This window comes from Camellia sinensis, chromosome 13 (genome assembly GCF_055761805.1).
Source record: "Camellia sinensis isolate YWXY chromosome 13, ASM5576180v1, whole genome shotgun sequence".
Classification (NCBI taxonomy): Eukaryota; Viridiplantae; Streptophyta; class Magnoliopsida; order Ericales; family Theaceae; genus Camellia; species Camellia sinensis.
The window spans coordinates 98,931,840-98,942,962 of NC_138973.1; the positions used below are offsets into that span (position 1 = coordinate 98,931,840).

The 11,123-nt window shown below is 38.7% G+C and overlaps 1 protein-coding gene across 1 annotated transcript; it reads right to left on the minus strand.

The window, feature by feature from the left end:
* Nucleotides 1–4,679: 4,679 nt before the first annotated feature.
* LOC145805583 (uncharacterized) lies at nucleotides 4,680–10,703 on the minus strand. Its single transcript, XM_082900749.1, has 2 exons — nucleotides 8,054–10,703; nucleotides 4,680–6,929 (listed from the first exon to the last, which is right to left on the minus strand). Exons 1-2 carry the CDS (start codon nucleotides 10,701–10,703, stop codon nucleotides 6,478–6,480), a joined length of 3,102 nt encoding a protein of 1,033 aa, XP_082756875.1. The 3' UTR covers nucleotides 4,680–6,477.
* Nucleotides 10,704–11,123: the final 420 nt, after the last annotated feature.

Below are 11,123 nucleotides of genomic sequence, written 5' to 3' on the forward strand. Positions count from 1 at the left end.
TATCCCCTATTGTTAGTCAATATGCTCAGATCAAACCAACCAATCTGTACATTGCTCTAGTCTTATTCTTTGAAGAATTGGAGGTTGTCCAAGGCTTTCTCAAGATCTGCAAGATCATCCAGCCCTTGGCTTGGGCCGTTTTCCCTAACTACATTAATGTCCACTGAGGTCGGTAGTACTACCTCAGGCTTGGGTTGAGCAACGAAAATGATATAGTAGCTCAGGTCATACTCCCTCTTAGATAATTCCTTGAGAATTTCCAGTGACAGACCGGCACCTCCCTCCAAGGTCAAAACCTCAACTTTTTCAAGCGTTGTCACCACAAATTTGTGAGGCTTGGATTATGGATTGGATGTGTTCATCATGCACAAGTCTGTGCCTTCAAGAATGAACAACACCAGCTTTGGTAGGTGGGAGGGGGTGATATAAATGCTCAAGTCATAGGAGGTGGGTAGTGTATGGATGAGGTTAATATTTCTAGGTGGGGGGGACTTGGTTGCGGACAGGGAGTGGGTTGGTGGTCAAATTTGGCTTTTGAGGTGGAGCTATTACTTTTTTATCAATGAGATCTTGAATATCATGACGTCGGTGGAAGCACCAGCCTGTTTTATGGTCGTTCTGTTGATGGAAAGCATAGTACTTGGTAAGATCGTGCTTGGATGGAAGAGGGTCTGAAAGTGGTCGAGGTTCCGGGGGTTTCAGATGCCCCTTTTTGATTAACACCTGCATGGCTCAAGGTAGAATCATGTAGATTTGGTTGAAAATCCTACTTGGAGGTCGGGTAGGATTGGAGGTTTGTAGGGTCATATTGGCAAAGGGGTCGACAGTTTTGGTTGTGCTGATAACACTCACCTCTGAAAGCCTCGCAGCTGTACTACCCCTAACAGCATTGGAACTGCGAATAAAAGGCCTCTTGACTAGCTCTTTATCATCTGTGATGATCTCTTCCTTCATTGCATCTTCAATCAGAACTCCCATTTCATGAAGTTCCTGGATGTGAATAAGAGAAAAATAATCATTTTCTACAACAACTTGCCATGAAGATTCCAGACAACCATCCAGATTTGGTCCTTTTTTTAAGGTCTAGTGGTCATCATTGATGCCTTGGCCCTCCACCTGATTACAAACTCTGAGAAACCCTCCTTCGGTTCTTGACTTGTTCCTTTAAGATCACGAGTTGTGCCCTCAATCTGCGTGTTATAGAAATATTGAGTGATGAAAGATTCAGCCAATTCCACCTAGCTCTGTTTCACAGAGTCCTCCAACTTAGCATACCAGATGGTAGCTATACCTAACATGGTTTAACCAAAGAGTGACAAGTTCTGAAGTCTGATCAAACCCATTAGACGTAGGATATCAGAAAGCAGACATAGATGTACCATTAGGTCTCCAGCTCCACTGAAGTGGTCAATATGCGCCATTTTGAACCGCTCTGGCAAAGTAACTGTAGATTCAATATACGCATCCTCCATATCTAGAATAAAGTTAACCCTCTGAACCTTCTTGAGCAGTTTTTCAAGTTTGTTGAATTTGAGAATGGTTGGGTCGGCCACGAATTCAAAAGGTGCCTCAGCCTGGTAAACTAGAGATCTAGATGTCTATACTAGAATTGGATCTGCCTTGATAAGAAAAGCTGAAACACCCTTGGCTTGTGGATCCTGAGTGATAGCAACATTGGCAGTGATGCCGGGTATGAGAATAGCCACGTTAGGTATATATGAAGCAGAAGCAGCAGCTGGCTGCTGTTGTTGTTATTGCAATCTATTCGTCACCTCGGCTTGACAGGCCATGTCGTGCCGAACTGAGTCGACGAACTGTTGAAGATGAATTATTAAGTCCTCTAAGTCTGATAAGGGATACTGTGCCATTGTGGAAGTAAATGACTGTGCTTGGGGTGAACTGAGTATAGGTGAGCTGAGGGGTGATTACTGAAATAACTGAACTGGTGAACTCTATATGACCCTTCTTCATCTTGCAACTGGTGCTAGTGAGGCAAACATTGGTTATCCCCAAAAAAGACCTCCAACCTTACAGAGTCTTCCGACACGGGTCCAAAGTACTTGGGGGATATCAGAACTTTTTGAAGCTATGGTTTTAGACTCCTAGCAAAAGAAAAAAAGAAAAAGCAACAATCAGAAAGTAGGCATCACCTCAACACAAATTTCATCAGAACAGATGTGATCAAAGCTGTAGACCTGTACTCCCCACTGAATTCTACCCCACAAACTAATATCAACTATACCACTGATGTGAAGCACCCCTGTACAGTTTCACTATAAAGCACATACCAGGTAAAGAGAGAAAAAACAACCCTATGAAGAGGGGTAGGGTTACCCTGTCCTAGCTTCGGCATGATCTAGGGTTTCCCTACTTCAAGCAAATAGTTTTACAAAATCCTGCATACGGGTGAACATCTTGTCCTATGTTAGAACAGTCACTATGGCTTTACTATATGCACTAGGTTGATTGGTCAAATAGGTGTGTCGGCAAGATTACCTAATATACCTCTCACACCTAACACCGAGAAGTGAAAGGAGGATCAAGCGATACAACAATAATCCATATTCGAGGGTTGTGTTTCCAACATGGCAGAGCCCACAACCGGCTAGACTTTTGACAAGCTCTTTAGGCAAGCCGTCTAGGAATAACAGATGGAAAATACAATGACTTAAGTGCACCAATGCAAATGCAATGCAATGAACATATATTTGTAAATTAAATGCCTCATCATGAAGTCCAAGTCAATTTCTTTAATCTCCCCAACAAAGTCAACAGAAACTATAGCTGGTTTTTTGTGCTCCTCAGAGGGGTTTAGTCTCCTTAGATACAATAGCCCTACAGTTCGGACTCCCATGGTTCTGAATCTGGTTTTACAAGTGTAATGTGAAACAGAAAAACACAAATAAGAGTCCAAGTCCGAAAAATCTCAGAAAATTCATTTATCATCAGAGATGCCAAAAATGGACTGCATTGCCAGATTTCAGAGTTGCCACCTAAATATTTTTGAGAAATTTAGGAAACCCGTGACTCGTGCCAAAGGCTAGTTGTTCGTCATAGCCAAAGTATCTTGGCTCGGGAGCTTAGGTATAAGAGGGGAACGTCGTGGATTGAGCATCCCACTCACCCGACCAAAGATCGGTCCCTACTAATCACGATGTGATTTTTATAGACAGCATATGCTCATGTTCTACTTATTATGCTGACTTACTAGGTGAGGCACACAAGTATAGACTACGTCACCTATTTTGGAATGCTTTGATTTAATGTTTGTTTGAAAATAGGTTTAAATGTGTGCTACTTGAAAAAGTGAGCTCACATGTACAGTAATCAAAGTCATTCCAACTTCAGCGAAATAGTTTTCATCCACAGGCATTCAAAGAGGTATATCAAATAAGTACTTAGCCTCATGGTAATATGTTTGATATGGCAACACAAGCACACATGCAACATGCTAAAGCAACAAATGCTCGCCTAGTACTCCACCGAGGCAAGCCAAAGAGAAGAAAATAATTAGAAAAATACATGCTTTAATATGCAAGTTACAATTGCAACAAATACAAAATGCAACTACTAGGTTCGATTTATTTTAACATGTCATATGATCAACTCAAAGCATGCGGCAACGCACGTATTCAAGTAAGTAGGAAAGGACAACAATGTTAGAATGATGAATCGAACCCAATGCATGCAAAAAATGTATATTAAGCATGTCAATGATATGAAACAAAAAAAAAATGATGCTGCTATAATAGGCATATAAATAAAACAGAGAAAGAAATGGGGGTTGGAAGACATACAAATATTACAGTTTGCCCTTGCACAAGAGGGTCCGAATGAATGTCCTAACTAAATTAATTGTTACAAACTCAAATGAATAAACTAGACTAATTAATTATCTATCACAAGTCCAAATAAAAGTAAAGCAAGTAATTACATACTAATATTAAAGCAATTTAATATACTTAAACGGGAGGTGAGGAGCCATATGCACACAACCGAGAACATCCTGCCGGAAACCTCTCAGTTTGTTGCCAGAATCTGCTCTATTTGTAGTCAAAAAATTATTTTGTTTTGGCCTCAGGTTTTGCTCTGTTCTGCTGTAAAAATGTCACTGCTTGTACAAAATTGATGGTCGGCCGGGCTTAAGAAGTGGACGGCCGTATAGAATGATGGTCTGCCGGCCACTGCTTTCGGGAATACCTTGCTACAACAGAGCTGAAAAAAGAGCAAAAACATAATGTTTCTAGAAAATGTTTATCCTCTCTACCCTTCCCTGTCATGAAAATGATCGAGGGAGAAGCAAATTCGATTCTCAAATGATCAATCAGTACAAATTTGTTGCATGATGACTGTAGAAAAGATGGGACAAGAGCAGAATAAATGAAATAAAAGACAAACAAAACATTCTCTCTATCATGGAGTTACTTCAAGGGAAGGGGTAGACTTGCCTCATGATTCACCAAACATCACAACAATAGTATGTGATGATTCAAGACAGAATAGGTTCGGTATAACGTCCGACCGAACCTAACCAAATTTTATACCTTTTTCACCTCTTTTTTATTAGCCTTTTTTCCATTACATTTCCATTTCTTATCTTTTCTTCATTTTTGTCCAATGGTGATGATTAGTGGATTTAATGGACGTAATAAAGAGGTGAAATCCAAAGCAATAAAGAGGTGAAATCCAAAGCAATAAATAAGCTTTTCAAGCCTTTTTCTATGGGGAAATTATAAAGGAAGAATCAAACTCTTGTGCAAGCGATAATGAATTCTAAGTCAAACCCAAAATGAGTGATAATGACTAGTCAAACTCAAAGAGAGCGATAATGACTAATCAAACCGAAAATGAACAATAATGACTCCAAATCCAACTTGATAATAAACTATAATGACACTTTCCTTTGTGATTTTCAAGGGTCTAACTAGAAAGTTAGTCCCTTAGAAGTAATGCACCGGCGATAAAGAGAAGTATCAACCGAGAGATCACGCTTAGCATAAGAGAGATGCAATGCCCTGATAATGAACCTTCGAAGAGATTAAACAATTTAGCATGAAGAGTCTCTTTCTTATGCCTTAAGCAGTGATCTTTTGTTTGATTCAACTCTTTAATCAAAATAAACAAAGAATGGAGGGAGTTTGCAGAGATAGAAGGATGATTACAATGGTGTGAATATGTATATGAAAGCCATAAAAATGAAAGAAAAGACTATCAACTCAAATGGATTAGAAGCTATGGCCTATACACCAAATCCATGAGGACTTACAATAACACAGGGATAATATTCAAAGAAAAAAAATAAATAAACACTTAAAACAGCCCCTTGAACTCCAAAAACATTGGCCAAAACCGAAAGAAACAAAGTAAAAAGAAGGCAAAGCAACAAACTATGGAACAAGGCCTAAGAAAGGGTGGCTAACCCCTCCTCTTTTTGTGACTTTAAATCACATTTTTTGGCTTAAAATGGTTCTGAAATTAGTAAGTAAACACCAAGAAAAGATGGAGAAAAGATGGTTAAATAGTTGAAAGTTTACCCCTTTAAAGAGACGGAGAGCTTCCTAGTTAACAAGCCACAAGTTGAGCACTCTCAAGAGCTAAAATTGTGTTCAAGAATCTCAGGAAAAAGGCTTCAAGTTTAGGCTTAGGAGGTGTATGTATGGTGTATGTATATTTCAAGAGAGGAGGAAAGAGTGTTTGGCAAGTTATGGCTCTTGGAAAAATTTTCTAACCCCAATCCATGAGGGGAGGTCATGTATTTATAGAAAAACGCCTTCTCACGTCGGAAATATTTGTAATAAGACAGCTGGTGCAAGGCATAGGCATAGGGACAGCTGGCTATCTCAAAACATCTACTGTCGCTAAACATGGCTGGCCGGCCATGAAGGGAGACAACAGGCCAATCAAAAATGGCATGCCGGCCACTTGCTGGCTAGCTCTTCTCTAAGTGGTTAGGCTAGAAAAAAATAAAAAATAAGTTTTGGTCCAAAGGGGGTGTAAGGCTTAGGTTTTGAAACTCAAATCCGAGGCCTTTTGCTGAAGAAATCGAACGATTGCATCGTGTTACATTTCATCATCGAGCGTTCAACGTGAGGTACCCAAGTCTTAAGGGCGGTCAAAATAGGGTGTCCACACTATTCCTTCTTTTAGGGCATAGCCTTTAGCCACCAGTCTAGCTTTGAACCTGATGTTGTCCTTCCTTGTAATACCTTATTTCTTTTTGTAAACCCGTTTGCAACCAATTGCTTTCTTTTCCTTTGGAAGTTGCACCAACTCCCAAGTCTGGTTCTTATGGAGTGACCTGATCTCGTCATTCATGGCCTCCTTCCACTAATCACTTTCAACATCATGCACAGCTTCTCTGAAAGTACACAAAATTCCACTTTAAATGACTGGAAGGACATAGGTTACCATATCAGCAAGCCATCCATGTTGTTTGATGACTCTTTTTGGTTTGTTGGTTGCAATAGATTCTATCTGCTATGAGATCTCTACGATTGAAACCTCATGTTCATCTGCACTTTGCTCATAATTTTCTTCAGGGTTGTTGTCTATCACTAGGCTTTCTTCGGGGTTGTTTGTTACTGGATTGCTGACTATCTGAACAGTTCTTGCTGATTGATGGCTGCAATTGAGCAAGATTTGTAAAACCTGCCTCAAGCTAGGCCTATTTGAGGGAAGTGGGCCAGTGCAAATGATCCCAAGCTCGAAAACACAAGCCATTTCATCTAAGTAATGAAGTTCTTTAATCTTCTCATCTAGGGCATCAACTATGTGGTTTCGGTTTTTATTGTAACATTGAAATGCCCAATCGGCAAGGCACATATCTTCATTTTCATCATTGGCTTTCTTACCAGTAACTAGTTCTAGAAGGACAACACCGAAGCTATAGACATCAATCTTCTCATTCACTTTGCTTGTCCTAGCATACTCTGAAAGTCATATATAATTTAAAATATGAATGCCAAAAAAAATTAATGTAAAATAAATTTTAGGATTCTTTTAGTTACCGCTTAGTTGACTTATTTTTTTGTCTTATATTTTTTTATTTTTAGTGAACTTTTTACGACTTTGAGGTAATTTTTTTAAAATACATTTTACGTCAATCTAGACTAGACAAATAAAAAAAAAATTAAATTTTCAAAAAAAAAAAATCTTATTAAAGACAAAATTAAACTTTTTAGGAGTTTTTCAACAAAATTTAACTTATTTTCTTCTATAGTAGATTGTTTCAAAAACATTTCGACATTTCCTTAATTTTTAACTTAGTTCCTAGGTAACTCTTACTGTGATTTGGAACCAATATTTTAAATTTTTGGGGAAAAAAAAAAATTCAGAGCTTGACTTTTGTAACAAAATAAACCGAGTTTTTAATTTTGTCAATTTCAATCGTAATCTTTTGATTATTTCAATCTAAATTATTTGCCTATTTTTGTTAAGGAAAATTGATGAAGAAAAAAATAAGTATTTTAGTCATTAAACTCATTGAAAAAAATATATATTTTAGATATTTTAAATACACCTACATTGAATTTAATGATTAAAATACAAGTTACCATAGGTTTTGCTTAACGGAAATTGGTTGATAGTTTACATTGACAATAAATTAAAAGATTATTGTTTAAATTGATTAAATTAAAAATTCAAGACATTTTTTGTTACAAGGATCAGACTCTGAAGTTTTTCTTTTTAATTTTTTCTGAGAAAAATTTCCATCCATCTCGACTAGACAATCTTTAAAATTTTGAAAATTTTCCAAACATCTATTTAAAGAAAAAGCAAACCTTTTCAGTTTTTTTTTTGACAAGATTTAACATATTTTCGTCTTTAGTAAACCGACTTCAAAACAACTTTTACATTTTAAAATTTCTGAACTTAGCCCCCGCCAGCTCCGACCGCAATTTGCAACTAAAAGGTTTATTTTTTTAGTTATTTGAAAAAAACTTATTAATGACAAAAATAAACCATTTTAAAAATAAATTAACTTTAATTTTTTAAAAATAATTCATTAAAGACGAAAATAAGTTAAGAATAAATCAATTTATATGTTAACTACCTGGAGCAATGTACCCAAACGAGCCAACCACAGTTGACATCGTATTAGGCCTTCCATGCTTTACCAATATCTTGGCCAGGCCGAAATCTGCAACTTTTGCATTGAACTGAGAATCCAACAGAATATTGCTCGATTTCACATCTCGGTGAATTACTGAAGGTTTGCAATCATGGTGCATGTAGCACAGCCCTTGCGCAGCTCCCACGGCAATTTTCAACCGCTTAGGCCAATCCAAGACAACACCGTGGTCTGAATCCGATATGCTTTGCCTCTTTTTTCCATGGAGCCAACTATACAAGCTATGGTTTCCCATGTACTCATAAACAATAAGTTTTGTAGTCTCACTAGAAATGCAACTCAACAAATTCACTATGTTGGAATGGCGAATTGTGCCCAATATCTCAACTTCTGCTAGGAATTGCTTCTCGAGCTTTTGATCCAACTTCTTGATATTCTGAATCCTCTTAACTGCTACAATTTCACTTGAACAGTTCAACTCAACACGATATACTTTTCCCGATCCACCACTTCCGATCACATTATTTTCAGTCAAATTTGACAAAATGTCTGACTCTTTGAAACTCAAATTCAATTTCTGATAGTAAGTGAGCTCCCACTTGGAATCCGATTCGGGGCCCTTTTTCCTGCAAGTTTTAATTAGGAAGAATGTGAATAGCATAGCTGATGCAAGTAAGACTGTATCTATACCTATGATTATAGGGAGAAGCCTGGAGAATATTTTGCTCGAGTTTTCAAATCTAGAAGAGCAGATCTCAAGGCCCAGTGATGGATTGCATGCACAAAGACCGGTGTTGTTCAAGAAGCTGGCATTGAAAAGAGTACTTTCAAACCCATCTGGGATTGTTCCAGTGAGACAGTTGGAAGACAAATTGAGGGAGCGTAGCTGTAGAAGTCCAATCTGAGTTGGAATTAGACCTGAGAACTCATTCCATGACAAGTCCAAATCAGTGAGTTTTAGTAAAGAACCAAGTTTGGCAGGAATTGAACCCGAGAGTTGGTTTCGACTGAGATTCAGAGTGGTCAGCGACATCCATGAGACAATATCTGATGGAAGATGACCGGAAAATAGATTCCCATCGAGCAGCAGAGTTGTCAATTCAGAAAGCGTTGTCAATTCTTGGGGAATTGTACCAACAAAGAGGTTGTTACTTGCACTGAACACTGTTAAATGCTTCGAAGAAGACAACCCAGTTGAGATTTCACCGGAAAACTTGTTATTACTGATCTCGAGTCGTAATAAACTTGGTGCAAGTGTTCTTGGAAGCTGACCGGTAAAGGAGTTATCGCTAAGTATCAACAATGTCAGATTGGTTGATGTCCAGAGACCAGCTGAAATACTGCCAGAAAGGCGATTACCATTAACCCGAACAATCAACAAACTCGAACAATTGCCAAGTGAGTTAGGCAATTCACCACTCAAATTGTTATCATATGCCGCAATTCCTAATAGTCCACCATTAGCGCACAAGTACTCCGGCACCTTACCAGTGAAATGGTTCTGGGCGACGTCAAACCGCTGAAGAATGGAATATTGCCCCAAGTCCGGTGACAACGTTCCAGAGAGATTGTTGCTGGACAATATTAAATATCTCAGTGACGGGAGGCGACTAATGCTTTCCGGTATCACCCCCGAGAGTTGATTGGAAAATAGAGACAAAACTGACAACTCTGTTAGTGTACCAAAATCATCCGGAATTGTTCCTGTCAAGTTGTTTTCGGATAAATCGAATTCCTCCATCTTCAAAGCTTCAATGGGCTGAGGAATTGGCCCGGACAAGTGATTTTTGTAGAGATATACTTTTGTTAAATTCTTCAGCAGAAGCAAACCACTCGGAATTGTACCAGTCAAGTTATTGTTTGTCAAGTCCAATTCCTCGAGCTCTGCTAAATTCCCAATTGTTTCCGGGATTTCACCGATCAATCTTGAACCTTTGATCAATAGTTGTTTAAGTTTCCTCAACTGGGTAAAGGTGGATGGTATCGCCATCGGCGCAAATTCATTGTCCGACAGCTCCAGCCATTCGAGCCTTGACAGGTTGCCAATTTCTGGCGGGAAAGAGCCGTTAAACAAATTTAGAAAAAGCCGAAGGGTTGTGAGCTCGGGGAACTGCCCGATGGCTGCTGGGATATCGCAGGTGAAGTTGTTGCCGCTGAGGTTGAAGGTCCGGAGATGAGTCGACAACCGGTCAACATCGCCTGGAATGCAGCCGACGAACAAGTTTTGGGAGAGGTCTAAATGTTCAAGCTTGGTACAGTTGTAGAGAGCCGTAGGGAAGGGTCCGGGGATGTAATTGTACTGGAGATCAATCGCGGTGAGGTTTTTGAGGTCACAAATGAACGGTGGGATTTGCCCGCTGATGATTTTGTTGATGAGGGAAAGTCCGGTGACGGAGCCATTGGAGCAGGTGATCTCAGGCCAATTACAGTGGGTGGAGGAGTTGGAGCTTCGTGGTGATGGTGTCCAGTGGTTGATGGAGGGTGGATTGAACCAGTGTCGTTTGAGTCTGAGTAGGATTGTTTGTTCTGAATCAGTAGATTGGGAGTTTCCTTGCAAGGGCACGATGAGTAGTGCTACGGAGAATATGGAGAGAAGGATTTGAAAAGTTGTTGTTGGGGTTATTTTGGACATTTTATAGGTGGGTTTCGCTGGTATTTTTTTGGGTGGAACGTTGCTTGGGAAGTGCTGGTGGTAGGTGCTTCATAACTTGAGGCAGCTAGTTGGTTTAATAATGTGATCGGGTCAACGAGAGTCCAGTCAATGGCTAAAGAGACAAAACTTGACCGATTTTGTAGGGCGAGCAGTTCCGTTTTGATTATTTGAATAATTGATTTTATAAAGTGTTTTTTATATATTATTTATAAATAAATAAAAAAAATTAAGTCTATTTGACAATCGTAATTTTTTTTTTATTTTATCTCATTTTTATTTTTTTTTTGATAAAATAAATGACAAATATGTTTTTCAAAAAGGAATAGTTATGACTTTGTTCATTACATATAGAGGTGTTAGTTAAGATTTGATTATAAGAGGTGTTAGTTAAGACTTGAT

Coding starts and splice junctions, on each gene's coding strand:
- LOC145805583 (XM_082900749.1), bottom strand. CDS start 10,703: ATGTCCAAAATAACCCCAACAACAACTTTTCAAATCCTTCTCTCCATA. Junction 6,930..8,053: donor GTTTGGGTACATTGCTCCAG/GTAGTTAACATA, acceptor TATGACTTTCAG/AGTATGCTAGGACAAGCAAA.